General features: G+C 39.0%; 1 protein-coding gene across 2 annotated transcripts in view; it reads left to right on the forward strand.

Annotated features, from left to right (window-relative positions):
• LOC109675964 (isoleucine--tRNA ligase, cytoplasmic) overlaps nucleotides 1–16,260 on the forward strand; it is a 78,242-nt gene extending 61,982 nt beyond the window's left edge. For both annotated transcript variants that reach the window (XM_074052429.1, XM_074052430.1), the window contains 7 exons: nucleotides 2,356–2,451; nucleotides 3,377–3,553; nucleotides 4,411–4,516; nucleotides 11,526–11,651; nucleotides 12,486–12,629; nucleotides 13,586–13,738; nucleotides 15,606–16,260. In XM_074052429.1, the coding sequence (XP_073908530.1) occupies nucleotides 2,356–2,451; nucleotides 3,377–3,553; nucleotides 4,411–4,516; nucleotides 11,526–11,651; nucleotides 12,486–12,629; nucleotides 13,586–13,738; nucleotides 15,606–15,688 (885 nt within the window). In that variant the 3' untranslated portion in view covers nucleotides 15,689–16,260. The remainder of the gene's footprint in view (nucleotides 1–2,355; nucleotides 2,452–3,376; nucleotides 3,554–4,410; nucleotides 4,517–11,525; nucleotides 11,652–12,485; nucleotides 12,630–13,585; nucleotides 13,739–15,605) is intronic.
• The last annotated feature ends 1,904 nt before the right edge of the window (nucleotides 16,261–18,164 follow it).

Consider the following 18,164-nt stretch of genomic DNA (forward strand, 5'->3'; position numbering starts at 1 on the left):
TCAAGACTAATAACCAGTTACTCATTTTAAATTGGCTCTATTAAACTTCTGTGGGACCAGTCTTTAACATATGCATAATGCTTGAATAAGCATTTTGTGATCTTGTAATTGTCCTTAGTGTTGGATTACACAAAAATGAACCCCACAAGTGAACAAGTCAGTCATAAACATAGAAAAGTAAGCCAATCTTTAATATTCTGCCTGATTAGTTATTGGGTGGAAATAAATTCAGAGAAGCTCCTATCCAGAATTAGGATGAAGGTATAGAATTGTTAGGAGATTCTCTGTGAAAAGATTGTGCAGACTGTTTTGAATTCTGGAGTATTTTTGTCATGATAGAACAGAGGGTCACTTTTCAGTCCTGACCGGACTTCTACTAGCAAGATCTCCTGAGTGGGAATGGGGATATTGGTGCAGCCCTGTGTTTAGCATGTTGCACGCATGGGGTAGGTGGAGCGGCTTCTCCATAAATGGAAGGTCACCTTGCACAGGGACTTGAGTTAGATATGTTCAAAATTCCACAAAGGTAGAGGGGGAACTTAGAAGCAGTGAGAGTAGGTAGTCCTCCTTGATTTCAGGGCATGCAGTGTCCTGAGTTGTCCCATCTGAAAGAAAAGTGGTCTTTTGATGCTTCTGTGTTTCTTCATTCACACAGTTCACGCAGCAGGCTATGGTGGCCCTGCTGTACTGAAATTTGAGCTTACTCATTTCAGGCAGTACCTTCTATGCCTTTGTAAAGTGAGGCAAGTTTCTTAAGTTCTCTTGATTTGCCCAAAGGCAAATAGAGATGGTGCCTAATTTACAAAGATTTTTAGAGGATGTTTCATTCTTATGTGCTTTATAATAGAAGTGATGGTGCCATTATTACTGCCTCCACAAGCAACCTTCAGAATAGATGATATAGAAAAGTAAACTAGGTTGACAAAAGAAATGGCTATTTAAACTGAGTCACATAAAAAGTGTTGTGGTCTACTCTAGAATTTATGTCTTGAATCATACTGACAAACCAAAGGATCAAAAAGGGCATGGAGGCCACATGCTGGTGGGTCACACCTGTAATCCTAGCTACTTTGGGAGGCTGAGATCAGAAGGATCAAGGTTCTAGGTCAGTCTGGGTAAATAGTTATCAAGACCCCATCTCCATAATAACCAGAGCAAAATGGACTGGAGGTTTTTCTCATACGGCAAGGTTGACAGCCCTGAGTTCAAACCTTAGTCCTACCAAAAAATAAAATATCATGGATCAAGAAAATTCCTTGGAGTTGACTGCTTTGAAGTCTTTATTGCACTTGTAGTTTGGGAAAGTCTGCTGCTCCAGGGGCATCAGGGTTGTCGTTCTTCATTAACAGAAGACTTAATGCTGTTTACTATATGGTCCAAAGGCAGAGTCATGTGAAAGACTCATGAAATGGGGCTCAGTATCTCCTGTGACTATCACTCTACAAAGAAGAAAAAGCTGTACCTTTCTTTGAAGATAGAGGATAGGTGTTTACAAAGTACTTGAATGATACAGAAACTAGATTATATCAGACCCTTAGTATTTGTGACCACCACTGAGGAAAATCACAAATGCTCAGAATGCATAGAGGACTGTACTACCATGCTTGATTCATTTTTCCCACAACACTGTCCAGCGTCCACTAAAGACACACTACCTTTCAATAAATGTAGAATTTTCACAGTATGTGCTCTTTTTGCTTTGAGGGGATTACCATATTTTTTAACCTTGCTTTTTTGGAAGGCATACTGTATTTTCACAAAATTAGGGGCAGAGAAACACTCAGCAGATCACACAGTTTCAACACAACTGACGATAATGTGAAACTGGCTTGAGATCTGAGCTGTTTAATACATTTTTAAATAAATTTTTTTGTTTTTGAAATCTCTTTTGATTATTTTTTTGTTTCTTTGTTTGTTTTATAATTCTGGGGTTTGAACTCAGGGCCTCACACTTTCTAGGCAGGCATTCCATCTTGAGCCACTCCATCAGTCCTTTTTTTCTGTTAGGTATTTTTAAGAGTGTATCATGAACTATTTGCCTGGGGCTGTCTTTGAACCTTGATCCTCCTGATCTCTGCCCCCTGAGTAGATAGAATTGCAGGCATGAGCCACCAGCATCTGGCTGATAATTATTTATTTGTTTTTAACCACTCTTGGTCAAAATTACATGTCATAAACCCTGGAATAATATGAACTTACTGTAATCCTATTGCTTAATAAAGTGATAAATTGTGTTGCACAATAGAATCACAGAATTTAATTTTATATAGCATTTTTCTTAATGCTATGTTATTTTGTTTGAAAGAAAGGTTCTTCCTTATTTGATTGTCATAATCGGCCCTGTTCTTTGTACAGGCTTTAGTTCTGTTAGATGTCACCCCTGACCAGTCAATGGTAGATGAAGGTATGGCTCGGGAAGTCATCAATCGCATCCAGAAGCTTCGCAAGAAGGTTTGTTTGTTAGTTCAAGAATAAGTTGCTGTTTTGGACTTGTGTTTGTGTTGTTTGTTTGTTGTGGAAGAGAGGCTGGTGATCAACTGTCCATTCAAATTATGCTCCGCAGGAAAGACAGGCCCCTGCCCCTCCCTACTTGCTCATAGGCTGGATGTGGTTCCTTTTTGTTTCTCTGACCAAGAACTTTCAGCCAGTCTGTGTCCCTCCCCATCCTTTTAGTTCCCTTGAGTGCCCACAAAATTATCTTCTGAATAGATAGCTCTCTGACTGATACAGAAGGTTATCAGAGATGACAGTAAGCATCTCTGAGGAAGGCAGAGGTATAGTCAGTGTGGGAGGGCTTCTAGCTCAGGAGAAAGGTTTCTGGATCTGGACAGAATGAGATGGTTTTTCCTCACTAGATAGCTGAGAAAGACAGAGCCCATTGCCTCTAAGCAAGGGCACTACCACACCCCCAACCAGGTGAGAGCCTCAGGAAGCTCTTAGCCCAGGAGACACTGACTGCAAGGAGGGTTCCTCCATGCCTTCCTCCCAAAGCCAGTTGTTTGAGACTGTGGGTCAGGGACTGAGGAGGCCACTCCAGCAAGAAACGGTATTTCTGTATCATGTCCCAGCTGAGAGAATTGTGAGTAGGTTTTCAGTCATTCTTTTGTTTCAGCATTCATGATGAGCTGATTGTACTAGGAAAAGATACCTGCTCCCCCCACCTCCCCTGCAAAAAAAACAGTGGGCAAACGAGCACAAAGCAGACTAGTAGACCATGTGCTATCATGCAGTTAGTTACTTTTATAGATCACTTGAAGGGGGATGGACAGGCATGCTCTTCTGTGGTGACTCAGCAATTGTCAGTCCTTATTCAACTCAAAACCTTAAGCTTTGAATAACAATATGTTCTTTTAAAAGTTTCTAAATGCTTTTTCAGTGCAATCTGGTTCCAACTGATGAAATAACAGTTTATTATAATGTGAAATCTGAAGGGAGATACCTGAATAATGTTATTGAAAGCCACACAGAGTTCATATTTGCCACCATAAAGGCTCCTTTGAAACCATACCCAGTTTCTACATCAGATAAAATCCTTATTCAAGAACAAATACAGGTGAGTTCTAAATTCTGTTTAACTACTAAAAGATTTCAGATTAGGTTTTACTTTAAGTTTATATAGTTACATCTTGATATTCTAGCCCACAGTAGAGATTGGTATAATACTCAGTCCTGAAGTATTGCCCTTACTCAGAGAGAGGAAGTCTAAAAGTGGCGAAGGGAGGGGAAGGTAGCCAGGCAGGTGTGTGTAATTTGCCAGAAAATAAAATGGCTAACGTGCCCCTGTTTCATCTGAAATTAGAAAAGTTGATGTTGTGTATTTTGATCACTTTTATTAAAAGTGAGCAGCAATTGGCTTGAAAAACATTTAACTTTATGATAGTAGATTGTATATAAAACTGTAATAGCATTTCCTGTTTTTACATCTAGGGATTTTAGAAGTAACTATAAAAATCTAATACCAAGACATAGAGATACTGGCTCATAATTCAGAAGTAGGTCATTTATAATATATTTCAGTTTTTATTCCTTTTCTCCTTGTCTCATTCCTACTTTATATGGGACAAGTAGAATAGAAAAGGTTAAAAGCAGCTGTTTATCTTTTCAATGGGGTGGGATGCATTTCTAGTTTCATTTTCTACTTTGCATATATGCTCATTTGACTTTGTAAAATGAGCATATATATCGGGGTTTGAACTCAAGGCCTCACACTTGCTAGGCAGGTGCTCTACCACTTAAGCCACTCAACTACCCCCAAGATTTACATTTTTAAGAGAACAAGATAGAAGGAGGGAAAATGGGGATGCAGATTACAGCTTTTTTTGTTCTTAGGAGGAGGTAGTAGTTTGTACTTGCTTGTATGGCACAGTGCAGTCAGCTGCTACAATTAATCGTATACACTAATGTGTTCAGTTAAAGGGGTCTGAACTGGAAATTACACTCACCAAAGGATCGTCCCTGCCTGGTCCTGCGTGTGCATATGTCAATCTTAACATTTGTGTGAATGGCAGTGAACAAGGTAAGAATAAATGAGTTCCATGGCTTGTATGACATTTTTTTAGTTAAGTCTATGAAAATCTTTAGTGCTGCCATAGGGAATTGGCAAAATTGGATAACATTTCCTTTTTGTCGTGCATGGGCTTGTACTTACGGGAAAATGAAGAAGATACACTTTCCTCTGTTCCACCCACTAAATGCATCTATAAACACCCTGTACATTCTTTACAAAAACAAGCATAAGATTCAAAGGTAGAGAGAAGAAAGCTGCCTTGTTAGGAACCTTGAAACCAAATAACATAATAATGGTGTGTTCCCTGGACTTTCTTTTTTGTCTCATATATGCCAAACCTATACCTTAAATAGCTGGCAGCCTAAAAATGCCAGCAAATTCAAAAAAACCTCCCAGCAGTGTGGCTTAAGTGGTAGAGGCACTTGCCTAGCAAGTGCGAGGCCCTGATTTCAAAACCTCAGTACTGCCCAAAAAAAGTCATCAAAATCCTGCTATCTAGAGAGAGGATCAGGAGATGGGCAACCTAATAAAACAAAATTTTTAGGCAATAATCATTCTACTCTACCGAAACACCACAGGGGGAAAAAAACATGCCACCATCACCCACATCAGCAAAGGCCAAGCAGAAAGCTTCAACTTCCACCTTTGTCAGGCTTAGGATCCTTGAGCCCCCACCATTGCCACAGTGGTATCAGAGAAGACCGAGTTTCATCCTAGCTAGGCAATAATGAGCCCTTTGCCCAGTGAAGTCAGTGGGAACCACAAGGGGAAATTTGATTTCATCCCCATATGCAGTAACAAAACATGCCTCCCACTCATGACTGCATTGGCAGTAATGAGGCCACTTAACCTCTGAAGTGTCAATGAAGGCCATGTGTTGAACAATAAAAAGGCACTGTGCTTCCTGGCCACGGGGGTATTGGTGGAAGGAGAGTGAAAACTCTCCCCCCACACCATCCTCAGCAATAATACAAGGAGTCCTAAGCTGGTTGTCAGTGGAGACTTGATAGTGAACCTGAATTTAGCTATTCCCACCTGGAGGTAACTCGGTAGTGTCCTCCTTTCTTCTGCCACTATCATGCCAAAGTCAGCTAAAGTAGAGATCTTAAATAAGAACCAGTCTCATAGTGTAATATCTAAAGTACCTAGATTTCAATAGAAAATCACTAATCATACCAAGAACTAGGAAGATCTCAAACTGATGAAAAAAAACAATAAATGAAAATTCTGGGGTGGCCGAAGTGTTAAATCATCCAACTGAATTTGAAGCAGCCATGCTGGCAGAGTGGCTGCCTGGCGAGTATGAGGCCCTGACTTCAAATCCCAGTGCTACCAAAAAATGAAAAAAGAAGCATTGATCTCGTGCTTTGTGGAGATAGAGCTTGCATTCTAGCTCTGTGTAGTCTTATCTGAATATAAAGCAGCCATAACAAATGTTTCAAAGATCAGTAACACACAATAAAAGTGAACGGAAAATAAAAATTGTCAGTAAAGAAATAGAAGAAATAAGTGAGAATCAAATGGAAAGTTTAGAACTGAAAAATATAACTAAAATTTATAAAACAGTGCAGGGGTTCAATATCAAAATAGAAAAAGGAAAGACCCATGAGCTAGAAGATAGACCAATAGAAATTACCCATTCTGAATAGCAGTTTAAAAAATGAACAGAGCCTCAAGAACCTGTGGAACAAATAAGAAAAGGTTAACATGCTAGTCAGGAAGAAGATAGCAATGAAAAGATATCCAAAGGTAATGGTCAAAATCTAAAGTTGCTAAAACATAAACCTACAGATTCAAGAAGCTGAGTGCTACAGCTGAATGTTTGCCTTCTACCCCAATTCTTATCTAGAATTCTAGCCCCCATATTAGGAAGTGGGAACTCTGGGCAGTGATGAGAGCAGGACCCCTTGTGAATAGGATAAAAGACACTGGAGAAAGCTAGTCACCCTTTCCATCATGTGAGAACACAGCAAGAATTAGGAAAAGGATTCCCACCAGGTACCAGATCTGCTGAAGTCTTGATCTTGAACGTCTCTGTCTTTAGAACCCTATGAAATAAATTTCTGTTTTTGGTTTTTTGAGGCAGAGTCTCACTGTGTAGCCTAGGCTGACCTTGAATTTTTCATCCTCCTGCCTCAGGGGAGCCAGACCAGGTAGAAGATCTAAACTAATGAGAGGGCAGAATAGGAAAAGCAAATTCTCTACTGACCCTGAGTGACATTTAAGCATGGGTCAGTTAAATGTATTTGCCCATAGGTTTGGAGGGCCCTTTACGGTGTGCTATAAGGATATGTAACCACATTTAGTGTAAAAAGAGCTTACTAGATTTAATCCAATAACATTACACAAGGAATTTCTTGCACCCATGTAGATATGAGTACATAGTGCATGGAATCATACCTCTTGTAGGCATCATGCGGAAAGACTCCGTATTTGGTAACTACTGCATTATTAATTACCTTTGTTCCTTTCAGCAAGTACAGGTAAATAAGTAGCACTGAGCAGCTTCCCACTCTTCCTTTGGGATTTCACGGTGACTCTCAATGGGAATACAAAGAGGCATTGACATTAGCTGAATTGTTTCCTGGGTTTTTTTGGCATTAACACACTAACCCAACAATTTTAACACCTGCCGTATGACATCCAGCAAAGCGTGTTCTTTTATCCCTGGAGATTGCACTAGGGATGCTCCATGCACAAAACTCGTTTTCTAATAACTTCTTAGCTACATCATAGCATCAGCATTCCTATACTGGAAAGTTCTGTGCAGGGGCTGGGGGCATAGCTCAAGTAGTAGAACACTTGGAGGCCCTGGGTTCAATCCCCAGTACCACCAAAAGAAAGAAAAAAAAATTTTTCAAATTTCATACAATTTCTGGAACACATATTCATGATAGAGCTACACAAGAATAACTCAAAGAAGGTTAAACGTCATTTCCTATTTAACAGTGCTACCCATACAGTTTTACATACGTCTAAGTAGTGTATTATGATTTGGGGAAATCAATGAAGGTTTAAAACACTTGATTATGTAGGATTATAGGACATTGCAAAACCATAATCATTTATTTAACCCGAGTGATAAAAGACTTTAAAGGAAATTCAGAATAGTGCACAGGTAGGAAAACCTTTGTTCTTTTAATGGAGAGGATTCTTTTTTCTCAAGTAATCAGATATAAAGCAAGAGGAGGCTAATACGCTTTAAGAAAACTTTGTGCCAATGTACTTCTGATATTAATCATTTCTAATAACTTATAACTAAGTTCATTCAAATATTGGCCAGTTTTATAGCACATAAATTTTTTTTCTTTTCTTTTTTTTTTGGTGGTACTGGAGTTTGAACTCAGGGCCTCAAGCTTACTAGGCAGGCTTGAGCCACTTTGCCAGCTCTCTTTTGTGTTGGGTATTCTTGATATAGTGTCTCTGCCTCCTGAGGAGCCAGGATTATAGATGTGAGCCACCAGTACCTAGCATAAAAATTTTTTTTTATGGTACTGGGGCTTGAACTCAGGGGCTTGCACGTACATTTAGCTTTGTCCAGTGCTCTTCCTTTTTCCTTTAACAAAACACATTCTTCACTTACCAAAATCAGGTCTTAATTTTCTGGCTATGGAGTTGTTTCATTGATTTTTGTTTTACTGTCATGTCTTCATTCTGTAAACTCACAAATCTGTGAATCATCATTTCTAGAAACATGTTCTTCTCATAGCACAACTTTCAGAGTGACACAGGGAATATTTGCTAACAAACCCACATATCTTTAGTTCTTCTGGAATAAGCCAAAAGTGGAAAAGTTTGTTTTCAACTATTAATCAGTATTTTATCTTATTTGGGAATTATCTAGCTATTCGATGAATATTCACCATTTAATTTATTAGAAAAGCAGACTGTAAATTACTAAAGGTATTTAGGGATCTATTCTTAAGTAGATGTAACAAAACATAAAACAAAGCTAGCCATCATCATCTTACTGCCCTGTTAACTACTTTTGCATCATGTGCATCACAAAAGCAGGAATTCTAGGTTAAATACATGGTTTTTTGTTTACTGCTATGCTTGGTTACAGAAAGAAGTGGACACTGCACTTTCTCTTGCACATTAGCTCTTAGGTTAAATTCATAATTCTATAACCTTCAACACCTAGTAGAGGTAACATAAACTTACTCAACTAGTGGAATTTAAAGGTTCTTCGTCTGCATTGTATTTAATGTTGACTCTTGAGGAGATAATCATTTATTAAGCTAATAATATTATTTAGCAGATTACCCACGTCACCTACATAGGTATACATAAGCATAGAGACAGAGCACGTTATTGTTTTCATTCTAAAATGTCTGCCACATGTTAGGTGCCAAAATATAAAACTAGTTTTATTAGGATAGCTAGATTAAAATTATATTTCCAGCAGGTGAAATAAATTAAGGTTACCTGTTCAGATGGCCAAAGTTTTCTACATGTATTTGTGGAGAAAGACTTAAGATTTTTCATTTGGACTGGGCATCAGTGGCTCATGCCTATAATCCTAGCAACTCAGGAGGCAGAAATCAGAAGTATCGTGGTTTGAAGCCAGCCCCAGAAATAGTTTGTGAAACTCTATCTTGAAAATACCCAGTACAAAACAAGACTGGTGGAACAAGCATGAGACGCTGGGTTCAAACTCCCATGCTGCCAAAAAAAAAAAAAAAAAGATTTTGCATTTGGGTGAAAAGTTTAGTCTTGCCACTAAACACACTGTCCATAAAAGGAAAAGTTGATCTGTTGAACTTCATCAAAATTAAAAAGGTTTGCCTTGAAAAAGATACTATGAAAAACAAGCTACAGACTTGGAAATCTTTATAAATAACATATCCAATAAAGAATGAATCTGTGTATAAAGATCTCTTAAAACTCAACAGAAAAGTACAATCCAACTAGAAAATTGGGGAAAGATGCAAACATTTACCGAAGAGAATATGCAGAAATATACATGAAAATATCCAACATCATTAACCATTAGGGAACTATAAATTAAAACCACAATTAGGTGCATATGTACACCTGTGAAGATGACTGAGATAAATATTGGACAGGCTACAGAGAAACTTGATCTCATGTATCGCTGGTAGGAATGTAAAATGGTAAGGCCACTTTGGCAAACACTTAGCAGTGTTGTAAAAAACAAACGTGAACTATGGCTGTACCTCAGTGGTAGAGTGCTTGCTTAGCATGTACAAGGGCCTGGGTTTAACCCCTAGCCCCTAAAAAAATTAAAACCAAAAAACTAAGCATGTGCCTTGCACAGGGACTCTGCAATTGTACTCCTAGCTGTTTATCCCAGAGATCTGAAAGCCTGTGTTCACAAAATGACCTCTATGTCAGTGTTTACCATAGCTGTGTTCATAATAGTCCAAAATGAGAGGCTATCCAGATGTTCTGAAGCAGGTAAAGTGTTAAACCAGTACACTTATACACACTTACACCATGCAACATTGCTCAGCAATGAAAAGTAACATCTGTTATTAATGCAGTAACTTACTTGAATCTTCAGCGACTGATGCTGAGTATAAAACAGACCCGGAAGATTCTATACTGTATAGTTGCTTTTGTGTAACATTCTTGAAATGATAAAATTATAGGAATGGAGACTATTATTTGCCAGGTGTTAAGTAGGTACAAGGGCTGAAGGGAAATTAGAGGTGGCTATTTAAAGGCAACACAAGATCTTTATGTGACAGAACTGTTCTGTATCTTTTGTCTTTTAACAGAATTTAATGCATATGAAATGTACATATTTTTTGAATTTTAATTCATGGAGTGCTAAAAAAAAATTATCCTTGAAACATAATTGGGTTTTCCTCCTGTTTTGTGTCTTTTTTGTTTGTTTTTTTTTGTTATTGGTGGCACTGGGGTTTGAACTCAGCCACACGCTTGCTAGATAGGCGCTCTTACAGCCTGAGCCACTCCACCAGCCTCCTATTCTGTATCTTAGTAGTGGTGATAGAGACAGAACACAGGACTAAAACATGTACCCCAATGAGTAAAGTAATGCTGAAGAAATGTGAGTATCAACAGATTATATCAGAGCCCGTGCCCTGGCTGTAATACTGTGCCATCGTCTCGTAAGATGTTACCTTTCAGGGAAACTGGATGTCTCTTTGTTACTTATTATTTCCTATAATTTCATGTGACTCTTTATTTCAAAGTAAAATGCTTAAGTAAGTCAGTAAACATCTATAATTGAATCTACAGGAAGGGGGAATCCCTGAGTTCAAATTCCAGTACTACTCAAAAAAAAAAAAAAAAGACGACTACTGAGGATATTTTTTAGGGGATTCACAAATGGCATAAAATGCAAAATGGGTGCTCCAAGTACAACAGTTTGAATCTAGAAAAAGATGAGATTTCCTGATAGAGTTTTATTTCTTGACAACATCTACTGAGAATTGCCAAATCACATACTGAGGGGATATATGATGTATACTTGGAAGAAAAAAACTAGGGCTAAAGCCCTTCGTATCCCTTGACTTTTACTCTGAATTTAACATTTTCTTTTTTCTTTTTTTTTTTTTTTTTGTTATTAGGATGTATTCGTTGTACAGGGGGAGATTCATTGTGACAGTTCCAAATAGGCTTATATTATATTCATTGGTTAGATCGCCCCCGTTGTATCTCCTCCTCAGCCCCCTTCCCCCCAACTTAAAGTAATTGTGAGAGGTTTCTTTGTTCTATTTCATGTATGTCTATGAAGACCATCAACCATTTACCATCACCTTAATCTCCTTCATCCCACCCCCGACATACTGTACCTATTTTACTGTCCTGTCTTTCATTATTATTATTTAATTCGATGTTTAAAGGGACTTCTCAATGTATCCCTACTTGACTATACTTAACTTTGCTCCATTCATCCCCTTCCATTACTCTCCCTTATCCTTTTATCTCCTACCCCGCATTATGAATTTAACATTTTCTGAAAAAAAATTATTAGCTACTTAGTTTTACTTTTCTGAATGTGATCTTATTTTTCTGGATTTTTTAGGCGGAGTATTACTTCTGGAAAATCCAAAAGGCGATAATAGGTTGGACCTTTTAAAGCTAAAGAGTGTTGTTACTAGCATTTTTGGTATTAAGAATAAAGAGCTGACTGTCTTCTGTGGTGGAACAGGTATGTAGAAAGTGAGGGGATGTCTCGTGTCATTAGGCATGAGATAGATTGGTGAAGGTCTTCATTTAATATCATTTATACTACAGAACCATGTTTCTCTTGAGTCCGAGGTGGCAACAGCTCCTCAACAGTGCCTGCCTTATAGTGTCTCTTTGTGCCACCTCAGTGTGCAACACAGCTGAAAACTCTGGACTTAATTAGGAGCCAAAGGTTCTCATCCTACTCCAACCCTTAGCCATGTAATAGATCATGACTAAGAGTCCTCCCTCGTGACTTACAACTCTATCAAGCACAGTGCCTGGCTCTTACTAAATCCTGGCACTAGAATACATAGTTAAAGAATTACAACTTATCTGCTGGCTGTAATTATCATTTTTAAATACTAGTAGTGAGATTCTGATATAGAAGAAAATTTTAAGAGGAGCCACAATATGCAGGGAAAATACTGAAAGAGGAGAAAATAACTTACCTTAATTTTGCAAGTTATCAAGTGGTAGAGCACCTGCCCAGCAAACCTGAGGCCTTCAGTTCAAGCCCAAGTACCACCAAAAAAAATTAAGTTATGAATATTATGCAACATTTTATTTTGCAGCATTATTTCCTACTGTTTGTGGGGCTGGAGGCATGGTTGTGTGGTAGAACATGTACTTAGCATGCACAATCCCCAGCACCAAAAACAATTTTTTTCATACTATTTAGAGGTCATAAAAGCCTGGTTTTATACCAGGTTTTGGTAAAATTAAGTGAAATGCATCACTGTAAAAAAATACATACTTGTTTAATAGTGAAGTAGGAAAAAGTAAATGATTTCAGAATTGTCGTTCCTATTTTTAGAAATACAGAACCAAACTGACTTATTGAGTCTCAGTGGAAAAACACTTTGTGTAACTGCAGGATCAGCTCCCTCTCCAATCAACAGTCCTACTACTCTTCTCTGTCAGTATATCAACCTGCAGCTATTAAATGCAGAGCCTCAAGGTATGTGCTTCCCTCAGTAGTCAGATTTGTGGAGTGCTAGGTATTAAAGTTTCCTTCAAGGTTCAAATCTTTGGCTTAGGTGTAATTTTCATGTCAGCTTCAATGTAGTGTTTCAAAGTGTAGACAGCTGGGCATGGTGGAACATTCCTGTAATACCGCACTTGGGAGACTGAGGCAGGTGGATTGAGAGTTCAAGACCAGCCTGGGCTGCATAGTGAGACTTGCCTCAAAAATAAATTAATTAAAGTGTGGACTCCCATACTGCTTCAAGGAGTACCACAGGCTTTTTTTTTTTTTTTTGCTGGTACTGGGGCTTGAACTTGGGGCTTTCACCTTGAGCCACTCCACCAGCCCTATTTTTGTGAAGGGTTTTTTTGAGATAGGCTCTTGTGAACTTTTTGCCCAGGCTGGCATCAAACTGAGATCCTCCTGATCTCTGCCTCCTGAGTAGCTAGGATTACAGTTGTGAGCCACCAGTGCCCGGCTCACAGGCTTATTTTTTAAGGGTACTTACGTACAAACATTTTCATCCATCTGGCATGGTCAAGAAGTGAAATAATTTTACCTGTTTTTTTGGTTGTGGAAAATATTCTGTATACTTACATACCTCCAGGACTTAACAGACTAGGTTGATATCTTACTTTTTTTGTGATATTTTTGAATCCTCACTGCACACATTTTTACTGAAGCATTCATTTGACTGTGTACTGGATATCTGTTCCCCCAAGGTGCTGGCTTTTCTATATCAGTTTTTCTTTTTCCCCTTCCTCTTCCTTTCTGTGAACTACCTAAGGCCGTTTCTGTAGCCTATACCTCCAGTGTCAAACTCCTGCTCCTGTGCCCACTTTGGTCTTTGAATTAAAAGACCACACTGCCCATGAGAGCTATCTGCAGTTGCTGCCTCTGCTAGAGGGTGAGCTCTCAGGAATTAATCCTGTTTGTTCTTTCTTCTGTAGAGTGTTTAATGGGAACAGTGGGCACCCTCCTACTTGAAAACCCACTAGGGCAGAATGGACTCACCCACCAACAACTTCTGTATGAAGCAGCCAAGGTGTTTGGCCTTCGGAGCAGGAAGCTGAAGCTCTTTCTGAATGAGACTCAAACACATGGTGAGGGTTGTGGGCCATATGGGGTTTTACTTCGTCACAGTAGAGTTTGATGCCATTAACCATTTGAGGACTATGTATGCAAAAGACAGTACCTTTTTTCTACTTCCCCAGGAATTAGTCATAATATAACTTGAAAGAAAAAAAACTCTTTAAGGGTGGAGCATGGCTCAGTGGTAGAGCACTTGCCTACCATGTGCAAGGCCCTGGGTTGAATCCTCAGTGCTGTAAAAAAAAAAAAAAGAAGAGTAATTTAAAAGATGATTGCTTTTTGCTTTGGAAATACATACTTCTAGGTAAACAATATTTGCTGACCCTAAAAATTATTCTCAAGAATTGATTCCCAAGAATCAAAATTATCACAGTGTTGCACAGTAAGCCTAAAGGAAACTTCCAACTGACAGTATAGTCAATTGTAATCAGTTACCTCCTTTTTCAATGTGTAAAGCATGCTCACGTGTGTTTTTTTGTTTTTGTTTTTTTATGTGGACTCGAAACCAGGGCCTCATTGCTTACTAAGTCAACGCTTAACCACAGGTCCATCCCCAGTCCTTCACATGCAGTTTCTTATTGGGCCCCATACTAACATGAATTGCTAGATCAGCAGTGGTCGTATCTCACATCCAGCAATCAAATTTTGACTTGCACAGACCACAGTCTGGCAACAGCGTGTCTTCTTCTCTCACTCTCACCTCACACAACACACTTCTGTGACTTAGCTTCTCTGGCTATTCTGTCAGCTTCTCCACTGGCATCCCAGTCCTGCCCTGAGTGCTCTGCTGTGTTACCCATAGATTCATTCATCTGCATGCTCACTTTGCTTTTGCTGCCATGGACCCTTTTCCCCAAATGGCTTTCCTTTGTGGAAAGCCATTTAGATGTTTAGAAGCATCTTTTGCAACATCCCAACTCAAAAACCTTTTACCATTCCATCATTTATTTATAAAGCACTACAAGATGGGATTTATGGTATTTCTGAATTAGAATTTATGTCCTTCAGCACATGTGTAAAATTGCCAGTACTATCTTTTCCAAAGTTGCCTGTTACTCATTCGTTCTAGAACTTTCATTAGGCATTAGATATGCCTTATTCTATCCACCTCTCTTATCCTGTTCATAATTCTCCCTCTCTGTCCAGTATGCTACATTGTGGATCATTCTGGCTGATTTGTTTTTTCCTTGTTCCTCTACAGATAAGGTATTTTTTCCTCTGACTTTTTTCAAGATTTTCTGCAACTGACTATGATATACCCAAGTTATAGATTTTTTTCTTCTTCTTCTTCTTTGTCACTACTAGGGTTTGAACTCAGGGCTTTCTACCACTTGAGCCATACCCCCATCACTAGGTATATAGATTTTTTTTAAGTCATCCTTTGTTTCTGTTACAGTGTTTTGGTTTCTGTTCTTTCCTCGTGGAGTCATGGTCAGTGTTACCGCTTCCCAGCCCCAATAATGTGAGAGCCATGGAGGGTTACCAGCTGGGGAAGCTCACTAGAGTCTCGGTGTTCAAAGTTTTTATTGAGGTTTCATTATGCAGGCATGGATTAACTGCACACATGGCTGTTCTCTGTCTCAGCTGGTACTGTGTGACCCAAAGTCCCCAAAGTGAATGATACAGTTTAGTCTTTCTGGTGTGGCTGAGACTAGTCTGAGTCATCTCATTAACGTAAGCTGTCATGTGTGGTCAAAGTGACCATCAGAAGTAACAAAAGAAATTCCAAGGATTTAGAATCCCCTCAGGGCTGGGACAAAGGTCAAACCTGACTTACCAAATTCCTATCACATAGGCAGCTAACTTTTTTTTTTTAAATATTCACCCACAACAGATAGAATATTGTTTTAAAACAACAAGTTTTTCTTTCTTTTCTAGAAATTACAGAAGATATCCCCATGAAGACTTTGAATATGAAGACTGTGTATGTTTCTGTACTGCCAACAACTACAGACAGCTAATACTCAGTTATCAATGTGATTCAGTCAACCTTCCCTTGACTGGCAGAATGGCTCAAATGGTGAAGCACCTGCCTAGCAAGTGTGAGGCCCTGAGTTCAAACCCTAGTACCTCCAAAAACAAATAAATATTAAAATAAAAATATCAGTCTTCCCCTGACTTACACCCATCCCTTATATATACTCATACATGAGCTCTTTCCTTGGGATGAAAGTCTATGAAGCTGCTTTTGGCCTAAAGTTGAAGGGGGATTGATCAATTAAGTAACTTGAAACGTCATGCAATGTTCACACTAAACCTTAAACACCTATGCAGTCATGTTGGGGGAAAGTTACAATGTTACCTCAGTACCACAAAGTTTATTTCTGTACTTAAATTCTCAAATACAGAAAGTAGAAGTGATTTAAATGGCATAGTTTATGTGTGTATATCATTTTATAGCCTTTTAAAACGAATTTGAGTCCTCTTAAAGAATTGGACATGTTGTATATTTCTGCCCACCTGGATTTTCCTGGGCAATTTGATGGAATATTTTAAGGTTTAGTAAATCAAACAATAAATAAACTCTCCTCTCTGGGTGTGGGTGTGTGTGTGTGTGTGTGTGTGTGTGTGTGTGTGTGTGTGTTGGAAGGAATTCATTCTCCCATAGTTTAATGAAACTTGAAATTTGTAATCTTTGAGAAACATAAAAACTTAGTGTCATCTACATTAAGACAGTGGATTAAATATTTAATATTTCCCCTTTCCAAAATCCTGGATGATAATTTGGGTCCTCAGAGAAACAGATGCTAAGATAAAATTGTTGCAAAGATTTATTATGGAAACATAATTGAAGGATAAATAGGTGAGGGAGCAGCCACAGGCAGAGAAAAACTTCAGACAACAATGTGGTTCTGACACCTGAGAAGAGAAAGGAAGATGGATTAGAAGAATCGTAGACCAAAGTGTAACTCTGAGCCAAAGTCATGGTCAGTCAGGCCAATGAGAGTCCCCAGGTAAGGATTCCTTTATTAAGGTTCAGAGTTTAGCAGAAATGATCCAGCTTTGTGCCTCTGCCTTGATTAGTCACTGCCAAGAGCAGCCCAGGGTTGTGGCCTCTTCCTCAATGGATCTGAGTGCTGTGGCTCTGTGGCTGCTACAACACATATGCTAAAACATAAACCCACAAAGTTGGAGAAAAAGGAAATAGAGCCAGAATTTGGGGAACTGGGAAACACATAGGTGGGCGTTAACAAATGTGGTAGACCCAGGCAAGGCCAATTCTAAACAAGCAGTTGAGGAACTAAGAAATTTCTCTCAGCTCAGAATCCTCAGCACCAGTTCCTTCTGGGACTAACCCTAAAGGTAAGGTATGAAAGTAGGGAGGCTGGCTTCTCCCTGATTCTACACTGCTAGGCAACTCTACCACCACATTGGGCATATGGAGGTTTATCCTCCGAGAGAGAAAACAGTGACCTTAGATAGTGGGATCCAGAGTAAATTAAACACAACGGTATTTGAGATTAGATGATTTGTTGGGACACACACACACCACTGAAAGCTCTTGTATTAATGGTGTGATGCTTGATTTCTGATTGTCAACTTGATTGGGTTGAGAAGTGCCCAAGAGATTGGTAAAGTGCACCTCTGGGTGTTCCTCTGAGGCATTTCCAGAGATGCATCCTTCAATTGGGATCCCACTGTCCCCTTCAAGGGCACACCCTTAGTGACCACAAGACCTCACTAGGCACACTTTTTTGGGTTTTTTGGCAGTACTGGGGGTTGAACTCAGGGCCTTGTGCTTGCTAGGCAGATGTTGTACCACTTGAACCACTCCACCAGCAGTAGGCTTCCCCTTCTTAAAAGTTTCTACCACCTCTCAAATAGCACCAAGTGTAGACTAAGCTTTTAGTCTTACACAGGCCTTTAGGGGACATTTCAGATTCAGACTGTAGTAGTGCCTAGCTTATGTTCATCTGAGGTCTAGGGAAATCTTCTAACACAGAAGAAAGAACACAAACCAAAAAGAAAAACAGTTTATAAAGAAAATCAAGCCAGTGGCTCACGCCTGTAATCCTAACTCAGGAGGCACAGATCAGGAAGATCACAGTTCAAAGCCAGTCCAGGCAAATAGTTCATCAGACCCTGTGTTGAAGAAACAAAAAAAAAAACGGGCTGGAGGAGTGGCTCAAGCAGTAAGAGCGCCTGCCTAGTAAGTGTGAGGCCCTGAGATCAAACTCCAATGCCACCAAAAGGGAAAAATAAAGAAAATCAAATAGGGCAATGAGAAGAATACTCTCTGCCAAGCCCTGTATTAATATCTTTAGATGTGAAAGGTAAGCTACCTATGAAAGACAGTGAAAATGTTCCTGTTAATTTAAAACATAACATGAAAAAACTCAACGGAATCATTGGAAAATGGTGTTAAGGAACTTTTCCAAATGCTAGAACAATTAAAGGTGTAATGCATAAATTATTAAGTCCAGGGAGTCTAATATC

The sequence above is a fragment of the Castor canadensis genome, chromosome 13 (genome assembly GCF_047511655.1).
Source record: "Castor canadensis chromosome 13, mCasCan1.hap1v2, whole genome shotgun sequence".
In the NCBI taxonomy this organism is placed as follows: domain Eukaryota; kingdom Metazoa; phylum Chordata; class Mammalia; order Rodentia; family Castoridae; genus Castor; species Castor canadensis.